This window comes from Pelodiscus sinensis, chromosome 1 (assembly GCF_049634645.1).
Source record: "Pelodiscus sinensis isolate JC-2024 chromosome 1, ASM4963464v1, whole genome shotgun sequence".
Classification (NCBI taxonomy): Eukaryota; Metazoa; Chordata; order Testudines; family Trionychidae; genus Pelodiscus; species Pelodiscus sinensis.
The window spans coordinates 61,119,511-61,134,128 of NC_134711.1; the positions used below are offsets into that span (position 1 = coordinate 61,119,511).

General features: G+C 43.8%; 1 protein-coding gene across 2 annotated transcripts in view; it reads right to left on the reverse strand.

Moving 5' to 3' along the window:
• The window catches only part of WIF1 (Wnt inhibitory factor 1), a 67,804-nt gene extending 57,535 nt beyond the window's left edge, over positions 1-10,269 (reverse strand). Inside the window, exons 1-2 of one of the 2 annotated variants that reach the window (XM_014577093.3) lie at positions 9,826-10,269; positions 9,262-9,401 (exon numbers count right to left, since the gene is read on the reverse strand). In XM_014577093.3, the coding sequence (XP_014432579.1) occupies positions 9,262-9,401; positions 9,826-9,967 (282 nt within the window). In that variant the 5' untranslated portion in view covers positions 9,968-10,269. The remainder of the gene's footprint in view (positions 1-9,261; positions 9,402-9,825) is intronic. The other variant, XM_006130199.4, reaches the window with a different exon arrangement.
• Between the last annotated feature and the right edge of the window lie 4,349 nt (positions 10,270-14,618).

Below are 14,618 nucleotides of genomic sequence, written 5' to 3' on the forward strand. Positions count from 1 at the left end.
TGAGAGGGAATTTGGGTGAAGAAGGGGGTTATGATCAAGGACTTGGGGTCAGGGTCCAGGAGGGGCTATCGGTGCAGGAGAGGATTCTGGCCTGGGAGGGAGTTATGACCTGGGGAAAGGGGTGCTGGTTTGGGTGGTGATGTGAGGCAGGGGAATGGGGTGCAGGGTCAGGGAGGGGTATGTGTGCAGGAAAGTATTCTGTCTTGGGGGTAGGGTGTAGGGTCTTGGAGGAGGGAGAGGGGATACAGAGGGTTTGGGTGGTGGCCTGAAGCAGGTAGTTGGCGGGGAGGAGGAGGGGAGAAGGGTGAGTGCCAGAGGCAGGTTCTGGCTGGGAGGTACAAAGCCTCAGAGAAGGGGTGTTTGGGTTTCAGGTAGATCCTGGATTACACTTAAATTCAAAAAGTGATCTTGTGCTTAAAAAGATTGGAAACTGTTAATGTACACCATGGTGGGCAATAATTTTTTATGGGAGGGCCACTCCAAAATTTTGGAAAGTGATCTAGGGCTGCACTCTTCCATGATATTAATGGAGGATGTGCAGGGTCTGGGATGGCAGTTGGGTGCAGAAAGGAGCTTGGGGTAAGGGATTAGGGTGCAGGAGGCAGAGTGGAGTCTGGGAGGAAATTCGGGTGAAGGAGATGGTTGTGACATAGGGCAGGGGGTTTGGGATGTGACCTAGGGCAGGAGGGATTATGATCTGGGGTAGGGAATTGGGGTACAGGCGGGGATTGGGTTGGAACCTAGGGAAGGAGGGGGTTGGGACCTGGGGCAGAGGATTGGGGTGCCAGATCTGGGAGGAGGTATGAGTGAAAGACGGGGCAGAGGGTTTTGGTTATGTGGAGTGGGGGGGGGGCAGGAGTGGGGAGGCAGAGGGTAGATGGAGGAAAGGGCGGGAGTGCCAGAGGCAGGCTCTGGCTGGGAGACTTACCTGGGTGACTCCCAGCCAGCAGCCCAGCAGGGTTCTCAGGCAGCCTGTCTGCCTGCCCTGCCCCTGGACAGGCTGCAGGGGCCATATGCATGCGTGAATAACTACCAGCGGGGAGGAGGGATGCTTTGTCTGCTGCCTGTTTTTCAAACAAGAGCTCCCATTGGCCAGAAATCTGCCATTGGGATTGTGCTGAGGGTGGGGGCAGCTCATGAAACCTTTCCCCCTCCCTTCTAGGCTCACAGTTGTGAAAGAGAAACGTCCCAGCAGCTGCTTTTCTGAGTGGTGTGCTGATGGAGTGAGACAAGAAGGTAGTCTGCCTGGAGCTCCTCACTGCATCTGCAGTTTGGATCCAGTGGCTTGGTGGGCTGTATTTTGCCCAGGCCTGGGTACACTATACTATTAGGTGGCTAAACCCATGATTCATGCTCCAAGGCTGTCAAACTAAAAGAATAAACTAAGTTGCTTAATATTAAAAAAGAACATGATTATGGATTCCCTGAAGAGAATCAGGAAATACAAGCTTGATCCTATAACAAGCTGAGTGCCCTTAACTCCCATTAATGCCACTAGCATACCTTCTGTGGGGATGGAAAATATTCAGCATTTCAAAGGAGACACACTGCACATTGCAGAATTGGGGCTCTATAAAGGCATCACCCCAAAAATTAATAACAATCTTATGCAAACTAACTAGAAAAATAAAATAAGGCATCCTTCACTAACCTGATGGAATTTTTCACCTCCAAAAGAGGAAGACTATATGACATTTGTATCCTCACCTTACTGATATAATAGGGAGAAAATGTAAGAGACTTTATGTGATCTTTCAAATCCACTTAAAGCATCTCTTTTGAGAATTCTATGCAACTATTAGATACAGCTTCCATATGATGAAAACATTTCAAACAACTGTAAAAAGAAAACTTAGGTGGCTTTGAAAACTCATTAGTCTTAACTAAGGCTACATCTAGACTGCAGGCTTCTTTCAGAAGAAGCTTTTCCAGAAGAGATCTTCTGAAAAAAACTTCTTCCAAAAGAGAGCACCCACACTGCCAAAGTGCGTTGAAAAAGTAATCTGCTTTTTCGAAAGACAGCATCCACACTGGATGGACGCTATTTCGCATTTAAACTGTGATTACTATGGACAGAGTGGCCACTGGGGCACCTGTACTTTTTCTTCTTTCCTCTTCTTCCGAAAGAACTCCCTCTTCCTGGTCTACACGCGCCTTTTTGTGAAAGAGCTCTTTCGGAAAAAGGCTTCTTCCTCATAGAAAGAGGATTACCAATGCCAGAAAAACCCCTCTGTTCTTTCGATTTTCTTTCAAAAGAACACAATTGCAGTGTGGATATAATTGAATTTTTTTTGGAAAAACAGTTGTTTTTCTGAAGAAAAAAAAAACCCTCTGTAGTGTAGACATACCCTAAGGTAGGCACTACATAGAAATAAAACTGACCAAATATAAAGTAAACATTGTAAATATTATCTAATATTTTATCATTTCAAAAATCAATTCAAATTTGATCCAAAATTTGGATATTAGAAAAATAAGTTTTGCAGAATGTCTATGACCAAAACAAATGTTTTAATGCATTGACAGTTCTTTCTGGAAAGTGTACTTATTATACACTGTGTGCAACTCTGACTTTACAACATTTGTAACCTAAAAGGGAAATTGATTATAAACCAATGGAAAATGAATTGTATCAGTTTCACAAGCTGAGCGCTCTGTAAATGTAAACAAACCCTAGAAGTAGTGAAAAGTGAATTGTGATCTAAAATTCAAAGGCGTGGTTAGTAACATAGGGAAGATCTGGTTTTTTTCTCCAATATATTGTTTTAAAGTTTGGTTTTCTTTTAATTCCAGTGTTTGTCAACAGTTAGTTCTGTAAAAACACTGAAAGTTTTATTACTTCCGTTTTTTTATTCAAAGGATTTTTTTTAGAAATGTTTTCAAAGAAAAGAATGTGCACTGAAAATTCCATTGCAGAGTTTATTGTCCACAACTTTACACTACTGTGTAAAAAGTGCAATTGTGTAGTTTACATATATGCCATGTAAACTACTATGGAAACCAGATGTAGCTTACAAGGTGCCTTGTAAGTCATTTCTACTGAGCAATAAAGCCTTTTTTTGGCAAAACTTTGAGAAACTTACTGCTGTTTTCTATCAGCAGCTAGAACAGATGGCTGGCACATGCCTGCTTTACTAAATGAAGTGGGATCTCTATAGCATTACTCTTTGATCCCTGGTGGTGGCATGTCTACAACACCACGACGCAAAATACCACAGTAGAATAGAATCTAAATATTAAAGGTTTGGAGCTGTGCTTTTGATACAAGAACTCCCTTTTTAAAAATCATGCCCACAGTATGTAAACATATTCACATTTCACATGGAAACTATGGCACAGAGGTCAGAAAACAAGGTATTTCCTCTGTTTGCTGACAGGAAACCACAGTGAAGGTACTACTGTAAATCTCCAAAGTCCAAAGTTATGCAACTGCATTTATCATAACTTCCAAAACAGCCATAATTCCATTAGAAAAAATGTGACCTGTACACATTAGGCAATTTTAGGAATAATAAAAATTGCTGCTGTAATTACTACATACAAATGAGTTGTTTATGTATGTTCAGCAGTTCCCAGTCTAAAGTATTATTTGAACTGAAATAAACCAACATTTTTCTTTTGTTTTATCAATGGTGTTGTAATGCATTTCTCCCATTATGCCAATAATGGTAGATAGCAAGTAGTCTATTCACCTTCCTGGGGGAAGAAATACAGATATTTTAATATAGAGGTTTTCTTATTCCTTCATTCTGGGACAGATTCTGATCTCAGTAACACAAGTATAAATATAAAAGTAATTCCAATTAAGGGGGCTGAGTTATTTTGGATTTACCCCCCATGTAGATAAGGTCAGAATCTGCCTCTGAGTTGTAATGTTCACCTCTTTTCCTTTCCTAACCTTCCTTTTGCAAAAAAAAAGTTAAGCAGGAAATCATCATTACATATGCTCCTCAACTCACCGTACAGACTGGATGCCACTGCTGCATTACGCACAGTTACCAGTAATCACTGGAGCAAAAAAAAAAAACCAACTTGTTTATTATCCTGACTCTTCTTCTGCCTACTGGATCACACTTATTTTGTCTTAATACTCCAGTACTTACCTCCTATTAATTAGCAAAGCCTAAACACACTTACATGTATGCTTCATTTTTCTACCTGAGCAGTCCCACTGAATTCAGGGGAACTACACTCATTAGTAAAGTTAAGCACCGGCACAACTGTTTGAAAGTTTGGTGCCTATATGCCACTCATATACTGTTAAATACTGCTGAAGTGGTACCACCAATAGCATGCCATAGCACTTTCCTCCAGTGTGTAAAAAAACATGCAGAAGCATAACTTAGCACAGAAGGGTCTATTTTTCCCCAAATTAGGAAGGCTCCGCACACACATCCCGCAGCACTGAGAGAAGAATGGACCCACAAGTCACTTGTACCTTCTTTTGCAAAAATCTACAGAAAGCAAAAATGAAGCAACACCAGTGACTTCTCATGGTTACACCAGAGGTAGGCCTTAAGTTTAGAAGGGGGGGGCCACGTCACAAATTTTTGAAGTGGCCCAGGCATGGATGGGGCTTTGGGCAGAAGGGGCAGGGCCAGGCCACTTCTATGCTCCCTGCCCACAGACTCTTGATTGGCCTGGGGGTGGGAGGGCATGTGAAATCTTTGCCCCTGCTCCCTCAGGGTATGTCTACACTACCCCCCTAGTTCGAACTAGGGAACTAGTGGAACTAGTGGAACGAGGTGTACAGCTAATTCGGTGTACAGCTAGTTCGGATTAGGAAGCCTAATCCGAACTAGCTAGTTTGTGCCGCGTGTAGCCGCGCGGCACACAGTCCGAACTAGCCGGCATTTAAAAATGGCGCCGGCCAGCTTCATGCAAATGAAGCCCGGGAAATTCAAATTCAAGTTCGAACTAGGGGGGTAGTGTAGACATACCCTCACAGACAGAATTGCCAGCTGTTCTGAACAGCTGGTGGTTCCCTCTAAGTGCCCGCCTCCAGGTCAATCAGAATTCTCTCACTCCCTGCCCCTGCCCTTTCAAGGGGAATGGAGTGCTTAGAGTGAACCGCCAGCTGAACAGCTTGCAGTTCACTTTAAGTACTGTGCTCCCCTGGCAGGGGAGGGGGCCCTGATTGGCCTGGGGATACAGGAGCGGCAGAACGTCTGCGGGCCAGATCAACCTGCTTGATGAGCTGTATGCAGCCCCTACTGAGCCCACCCTGGGTTACACAGATGTATGCATTGTACAATATTATCCAGTGAGAACTTAGTGTTTTTTTAACACAGAGAACATCTGTACAACATTTTGAAGTACATTTTTTTTAAACAGAATAACAGCTGTTATGAAGTTTATACAGCACAGGTAATACTGGGTGGAATTTTAATAAATAAGGTCCCTATCCTTCAATAGACTGAGCACTTCTACTGAGGTGCTTAGTGCTCGCAGCTCCTCTTGACTTCACTGAGTCTTGAGGGTAACAGTGTATCAGGCTCTTAATTTATTTCTCCCTCCCACAAAATTTGTCATAATTTTTGAAGATCGTTATTCCCAGTGAGCTGCTCAACAATTAAATGAAACACACATTTTTCACTTTCTCATGAAAATGTCTTTGACAATGCCTATAAAGAGATATTTTCCCAAAAAATATAAAAATGTCCAACTGCAAAGATTATAATAGGGCTTTTACATTTAGTGACTTTGTTCAGCACTGCTAAACCAATTTACACAAAACACAAGAATAATCCAGTCACTAAAATGTAAATTGCTCATCTGAATAAGCATGTAAAGGTCTGACTGGGAGTTGACCTACCCAGCCATGCAGGACTATAAGGCGGTTCCAGACGCTGGGGCAGGTTCTCCACTGCCCTGTACCTTGTGTCATTGTTACTTCTGTGCAAAGTTGATGTAAACACTTCCATTCAAATGCATTAGTGTTTTACATCCTCATGGCATAGGTGTAAACTGGAACGCCAGTAGCAGAGAATTGACCCAAACTGTTGGAGCTCCTGGGACTCAGGAGCTGCACAAATAGCATATGCATGGTTTCTACCACATATCAGAAACCATGCATATGCTACTGTGTAATTCATTTGTCCCAAGAGCTCTGGAACTCCCCAAGAACTCCTGCATAGCTCTGAGGCAGAACCATCTGGGTACAAAGATCACAAGAAATCCTAAGACACACATGTGGCTGTAGTTCTAGCAAGTAGAGCACCATGATGAGCTAATTAATGCTATTAGGAGGTAGTCTACTATTTATGGTTAATATATTTTTCTGTATAACAACAGTATATTGGTCTTTTTTTCCTTGATAGGGTTATCAAAAAGCTAAATAACTAATCAAACAAAAACTAAAGCTGAGCAAAGGTTTCAAACATAGTACTTACTTGGAGCATGCAAAGGATATTTGTAAAAGAACTTACATTTATAATAAAACATTCAAAAATGTGAATTTTAAAGTAAAACCTTTTTACAGATGTTGGAAATATTGTAAAAATGGAGTTTTGTTACCACAAACAACCTTAGTGGTGTCCTCTTAGCACAGCCACTAAGGGCACCATCCAGTAAAGTTAGGTGCATGTACATTTTATTTCAAAATTACCATTCTTATTTATTTATTTTACCATAACACCTAGGAACCCTAGTCATGGACCAGGATCCCACTGTGCTAGATGCAGTACAGTGTTAGTTGACCTTGCTGCTTTCTCAATGGACTGACAAGATCTAGGGCAAGACCATTATTCTGGCACCAATCTCTTTACCCCAGATAAAAGGGCAAGAATAGAAATTGTCAGAAATCCCTGGTTCCCACCATAGGAAGATATCCTAGGTACAGAAACTGTGGAAAACAGACATAAGGACCTACTAGGGCAGGAATGGCATGCTGGAGGGTGAGCCATGACACATACTATTATGGAGATTTCAGGCAGCACTGCAGCCTACAGGGCAACCCCGAGGTTGCCATAATTTAAGACAGGCTCCCCAGGCAATTATGCCAAGGGGCTCGCCAGCCCTTCGCACAGCCCAAGATTGGAAGGACACAGGTTAAAGTCACCATAGTCACCCCTGAGGTCTGGGCTGTGACAGAGCTTTTCACCTAATCTGCACTGGTACTTCATGTTTAAATATCCACAACCATTGGAACAAACTGCCCAAATATACATACTCTGTATGCACAGGATGGAGGTGGACAGGGGCAGTTAGTTTTAAGTAGTACTAACAGGATTATATGTTTCCACCAAATTAATAGCCTATATTATGTTGAGCATTTATTTGACTCATGACTGAAAGCTAATACTACTTTAGAAACAGGAGTGAGATAAAGTTAAGTTTGTTTATAGTACTTTAACTCCATATGTTATTTTTTCAATCATTTTTGTTTTATCTTACCTTAAAAAGTCCACATTTTGCTCCTTAAATAGTTGCTATGTTTTCTGCTTAACTAAATCTTTCATCTTAATTTTTTTTACCTGACGTATTAAACTCATTTTACAGTTCTGCTCTAATTCTGACATAGGAGATACTCAAATAGTAGGTGTGCAGCCACTGAAACTGTAGATTAGCTACTTTTTAAATTTTAAAATATATATGTATGTCAACAGTTTTAACTAATAGGATTTCAGTAAATAAATTAAATTGTCACAATTCAAATGGGATTTGATCCTGCAAATATCTGAATACTCTCACCCCAATCCAAAACAAAATGCAGGACAATGTAGCACTTTAAAGACTAACAAGATGGTTTCTTAGATGATGAGCTTTCGTGGGCCAGACCCACTTCTGAGGAAGTGGGTCTGGCCCACGAAAGCTCATCATCTAAGAAACCATCTTGTTAGTCTTTAAAGTGCTACATTGTCCTGCATTTTGCTTCAGCTACGCCAGACTAACACCGCTACATCTCTATCCCCAATCCAAAAGAGTTAGTAAACACATGCTTAACTTTAAGCATGTGAGGAGTGCCATGCATTTCAAATGTTACAATCATACCTTCCCAGCAAAGTGTTTGCCGAGTTGTAGAAGAGGGTGACTTAGAGCATTAAAGAAAAAAAGGGATAGGGGAAGGGAATAAGGCTCTCTCTGATGTTTCAGTCCCACTACCCAGTAAGGTCCCCACTTGTAAACAGAGGTGTAGCACTTCCCTACTTCAGAGGGTTGTTGTGACAATGATTATATTAAAGAGTGCAAAACACTGATACTATAAGTCATGGGGCCATAGATACAAGGGTCTGACACTTGCTGTAAGAGATTTCCTAACTCATAAATGATCATTTTGCAAACAATGAATATTTTTAAGTAAATGAAAATTTGTAGCTATAGTTTGGACAACTTTATAAGCAATTTTCACTAAATATTTTGAAAAATATGTGATTTTTTGACTGAGCATTCACTTGTCTAAAATGCACAGATTGCTTTTTTAAAAAAGGTTTTTATTTAGAATTATTTTCTGTTAAGCTGAATATGTCTCAGTATCCATGATAATTTGGAGAAACATGATGTAGTTATGCAAATGTTACATATTTTCCAATCTGTCAAATTGTGCGTGAAAGTAAGTCACACATTTTTATCTTTCAGGGCAAAAAATAGAGAAAATAAATAGATTGCAACATTGCACAGTTTTGTCATTATACTTTGTAGAAACAGATCTACATGCAACACAGCTGCTATTTTAACACAACTATGCATATTGAAACAGTGTGTGTCTGTTTAATAAATGGTTCATAGTAGAGCTCCATATGCTAAAACTGTATGCTTTTTTAAAAAATTAAATAACTGTAGCAACGTTATGGACTGCTGATCTGTAAAATTTTATTTAAGGCTAGCTAATGTCTTCCTCATGAGCTTGTGTTGTCTAATCGTGCTCATCTTGTTGGGGTTCTTTTATCCTTAGTTTTTCAGTAAAGAAAACATACCCTCCTTAAAATGTCATTTTAAAATGTACTTCTTCCAATAGTTTCCTTTATGTTGATTTTCACATCAACAATGTTGCCCCTTACTTTGTTGTTTTAATTAGTTTATAAATTATTTGGATTAGGGACTGTCTCATTCTTTTTCTTTTTTAAGCACTATATGTTTTCCCTGCTAGAGAAATAAGTCCTGTAGCAGGTGATTCTAAATCAAGGGCTCATTCTTAGTGTCTTTTGGCACATATCAGAAATGGTTTCTTAAAATATTCTAAAGTAAAAACTAAACATTTGCTTCTGCTGAGTATATTTAAAGAGGGTTTTTTTCCTTCTTCCAATCTCAGTCTGTACCTACCCTTCCTGTTGCTTGCCAGGTAAAATTCATAGAATGGATATTGACTGGAATAGCTGGCATCCTCTGCTGGGCTTTTCTGAAATCATGAGTGAATGGGGCCATTTTCCCCTCTGCAACAATCAGAATATCCTCTTCGAAGCCTGTAAAACAACAATAAACAGACTAGAAAGAGAGGGAATTGGAGCAGGATTATGCCGAAAAACATTTACAGTGGAGAATGTTTATTCTCACTATCACCGACTCCTTGGGAAGACTAATCACTGGGCTTCCCTAGGCGACACAGGACAGTAATGTTTGAAACACCTGAAGTTTCCACTAGCATTTTGTTTTCACTGAAACAACACCCGGAGCTGAAGTGCATGTGCACGGAGGGAAGAGCCCTCCTTTCGGCAGGAGCCCCACTCGGGCAGGTTCCACAAACTGCTCGGAGAAGCGACTCCCTGCGAAGCCCCGGGGCAGGGCGATGCGTGGGGCTCAGGAACACGCTTCCGCAACACCTCCAGGGAGACACTGACCAGACCAAAGAGCCGGGGCTAAGGCGGGAGGGGGGAGGGGGACACTTACCTATCAAGACTCTGGCTTGATGCGCATCAATCCACATGTAGAGCGTGTCCTCTTGCCGCTGCGCTGCCCGCGCCTGCAGAGCCCAGAGGCTCAGGATGCTGCAGAGCCCGAACGCGGAGCAGAGGGCTCCGGGACCGGCCATGCTGCTGCTGCGGCGGCTCGGAAAGGCGCCGGGCTTCACTCACGCTCCCTCCGCGCGCCGACTGGCTCTGGGCTGCCTGGCTGGCCGCGGGGGGTGGGTGCGCCTGCTGGCAGCAGCGAGCGGGGTTGGGAGCCGGGCTGAGCGTGGCTGAGGGGGACGTGCCTGGGAGAGACTCCCGCACCCAGCGCTGCGGCTGAGCCCCGCTAGGAGGCGCCTGGAGCGGGAACAGAGGCCGGGCTGGCGGCGCGGCTCCGCCAGAGGGGACCGCAGAAGCCCGCCGAGCCCCCCCCTCCCGCTGCTTGCCCGCCCGTAGTTCCCCGGCTCGGCAGGGCGGGGAGGGGAGTGGATGGGGGAGGAACCAACTGGGAAGGGTGGGTCCCGGGAGGTGTTAGGTGGGGGACACCTGGGAGGGGTAAGCAAAGGGCTAATAGGGTGGGGCGTGGGGATGCCAAAGGGAGGAGGTGAGTATAGGAGGGACGTGGGGTGACTGGGAATAATGGAGCAGTTGGGTGAGTATGCGGGATAATGGAGAACGTGAGGTGTGTGAGGGACAAGAGGGGGGGAGTACCGGGTTGTAATGGAGCGCATGGACTGTGGGGGACATGGGTGGGGTGTGTCCAGGGGGTAATGGAGAAGGTGGGGTGTATTCAGGACACCGGGTGGGGTGAGTGCAGGGAGTAATGGAACAGGGTGGAGTGTGTGAGGGATACAGGCCAGAGATGAATGCAGGAGGTGTGAAGTGTGTGGGGAACACGGGGTGGGGTGAATACAGGGCGGGAGTGGGGTGGAGTGTGTGTTGGAGATGGGGTGGGGAGGAATACTGGGATAGTGGAGCATGTGCATAGATGCTGGAACTTGGAATAGAGAGACCACTGCATTGATCCTGTATAGTAGATCTATTGTTTATTGCTGTCCTTAATTCTGTTTGTTTTCACTGAACGTCTTTTAAATTTGTCAGAATATATTCAACACAGTATCTATTACCTCTTGGAATAATCCATACAAGTATATGTAGTTTTCAAAGCAGAAACAAATAGATGTACTATTACTCCGAATTTTCTCCTTTGTTTTACATATTTGTTGGAAGATGCTTTCAGAATAAAGATGAATAAACTAAATGCAGTATTATAGTTAGTCACAATTTTAATGTTGGCTTGCTTTAAAGCTACTATATGGTTTCTAAAGAACTTAATATAAAATTTCACATATTATGACCACTGACATTCAAGGATTTTGTAAAATAAGCATAGCATCCATAGTATTTCCTCTCCCTGCTTTTGCAGATGTCATTTTAACAGAGGATTTTATAATAAAAGCTCTCAGTGCAAGGAGGCCCTCTACAGGCTGATTTGATTAATAGCCAATTGCTGAAGGACTTAAGGTTTTCCACAAGTTTAGTGAAGGGTAACACTTCAAATCATGATCAAACAAAACATTACTTTTTATTTGGGTTTTCTGGATGATGATTATATTCTCTTCAGTAGCAGAAATTTTGTACTATGTTTTCTAAAGTGGTGACAGTAGCCTGCTGGCATCTGAACATGGCTTCTTCTTTTTGTGTATGGACCCAAGTAGACATTAGTCCCCGAAGATCCTGTTCTATTTTTTTTCTATTTATTTTCCTGGTATACAGCTATGTTACCCTCATACTCCTTTGGCCTGAAAAACTGAAAATCTGTCTTATTTAAACACAGTGCCAATAGCATTCTTTGAAGAAGGTGTTCATGCAGAAACCAGCTTACATTTTTCTGTAAACACCAAATCAGGCAGCAAAAGAAAATGACATTTCTGTGGTTTTGGTATTTCAGAAATCTTTTCCACAATCAGCATGGTGATACACACACATAGCCATTATTTGACTATATTGGGGACAGTAAGTGTTTTGGGGGGGACCAAGAGAAGGGACCAAATAGCACAAGTTACAGCAGCATCCCTCCATAATCCCTCACATATCTAGATCGCAAATGCTTTGACTATGTCTACCCTACATGCTTTTTGCGCAAGAGTTTTTGCACCTCCAGGTGCCAGCCCCAGTTCTCAGGTAGAATGGCTGCTATGCCCCCGCCAGCCCCGAGTTTCTGCAGTTTCTCTTTGAGAATTCATTTGCAAATTTGACACTTTCAGTTTAGGATTAAACAAAGATTGTGAATGGCTAGCCAACTACAAAAGCAGTTTCTCCTCTCCTGGTGTTCACACCTCCACATCAGCTGCCAGAAGTGGGCCTCATCTTCCCTGACTGAATTGACCTTGTTATCTCTAGCCTTACTCTTGATTGGTACTCTTTTCATGTGCCTGTATATTTAGAACTGCCCAAGAAAGCTTATGATCCCATAAATCTGCTAGTCCAGCGTTTCCCAATCTATGGGCCACGGCCCAGTACTGGGCCGCGGGAAAAATATGCCAGGCCTCAGCGTGGCTGCCGGGAGGGGAGCAAAGCGGGACAGGCTGGAAGGAGGTGTGTGGGGGGGGGCGGGGAACCAGCTGCAGAGAAGCAGGGTTGGGGGCAGCAGGGCTGTCCCATGGAGATGGGGGGAGGTGGGTGGCCGGCAGAAGCAGGGTTGGAGGCAGTGGGGTTGTCCCGTGGAGATCGGGGCTGGCGGCTAGCGGAAGCAGGGTTGGGGGCAGTGGGGTTGTCCGGTGGAGATCGGGGAGGGCAGGCGGTGGAACCAGGGCTGGCCAGAGGTGGGGGAGATCAGGAGGAGGAGGACCAGAGAACCAGCTGCTGGAAGCAGGGCTGGACCGAGGCAGCAGGGCTGGTCGGGGGGGGTCATTGGGGGAGTGGGGCTGACCGGGAGAGATTGGTGGGGGGTGGGAGGAACCGGCTGCTGGAAGCGGGGCTGGACGGGGACAGCAGGGCTGGACTGGAGAGATCGGGAGGGGTGGGGGGGGGGGGGGGAAGCGGGACTGACCCGGGCACATGCATACCCTAGCAGACGAGTGAGTCCAGCCGGGGATTCCATTTTGTGTCCCACGCCCCACATACCCTCCCTCGAGTAGTTGCGAACTGCCTGGCAGGTAGACACACTCAGGCAGCGTGAGCACATCTACCAGCCAGGCAGTTCACAGCTAAGGACTGATACACCTAATTATAATAAAACTTACCTAATTAGAAAATACCAGACATTTTATATGTCTGGTAATTTCTCAATTTGTTTCCCGGACAAAACCCTCAAATACCAGACTGTCTGGTACAAAACTGGACACCTGGCAACCCTACCACTCCTTGCACCCTCCCTCCTAGCCAGATACCAGACCCCCAATCTACTCCTGCTCCCGCCTCCTGGAGTGCCCATGCGGCTCCAGGTCCCCCAAGCCCAGGCTGGGTGGAGGATGCAGCCGGGTGAAACACTGAAAATTTATTCATTTTTCATTCTTTTTTTTAAATATGTGTTTATATTTTGGGGCTGCAAAAAACAGTACTGAAAAAAGCGGGTTCAATTAAAGTAAAAAGTTTGGGAAACCCTGATCTAGCCAGCTTTCTATCCATCTTACGGTCCATTTATCCAATCCATATTCCCTTAACTTGCTGGCAAGAGTATTGTGGGTGACTGTATCAAAAGCTTTGCTAATGCTGGCACTGGGGGCTTTGGGAGGACCAGAAACAACTTATTTGAATATTCATCATTTGCTTAATGAATATGCAAATATGCAAAGGAATGTTACCGGTCCTCCAAAAGCTTGTGAATGAATTTACTGGTCCCCATGTCAAAAAGTTTGGGAACCCCTGTGCCTAGTCTATAAGGTGCCACAGGACGGCTCGTTGTTTATAAAAAAATACAAGTATCACAGCACACTACTACTGAAATATTGCTAGCGCTTTCATTGTTACCATTGATTTATAAAAGCAGTCAATTGCAGTGTTTCTCAAAGTGAACCATGGACCCATTTTAATAAAGCTGCTCTCAGGCCGCTATGGCTTGTTTACTCACAGGCTTTGCCACGATGGAGCCTCATGGCTCCCTTTGGCTATGGTTCACTGTTTGCAGCCAAGGGGAACCACGGGAAGCAGCGTGACCCTGGGCCACTGTTTCCTGCAGCTCCCCTTGGTTGCAAACAATGAACCGCAGCCAATGGGAGCCATGAGGCTATATGTCTGCAGAGCCAGTAAGTAAACAAACCTGGTAGCAGCTTTCTCACAGTGGATCCGCAGAGCACTTTAAGAAACACTGATCAATTGGAATATAAATATTTTATTTAAATTTCAGTGTATAGCGCAGTATAAACAAATAATTGTGTGAAATATTAATCTCTACTGATTTCACTAGTGGGTTTTTTTTAATGTAGCCGGTTGTAAAACTAGGCAAATGTCCAGATGAGTTCATGTACTGCCCAGAAGACCTCTGCATACTCCTAGTTGAGAACCACTGATCTACAGTCTTGAGATGACAAAGGTGTGGATAAGTGAGGTACGGTAGAGGTAAAAAGAAAACAAATCTCATCAGACACAGGTAAAAGAAGTGCCTTTAGCTGCAGCACTCAAGAGCCGCTCAGGATGTAACAGCACAGCTAAGTTGCTTACCAGTATTACAAATATGGGTACAGGTGGAGGTGCCAATATAAGTTTTGCTTGTTCTTCCATCTATTGATATATGCTACATGACACTGTCCAAAGAGACAGTGAATAGCTGCCAATTAAATGTTTCTGTTAAGG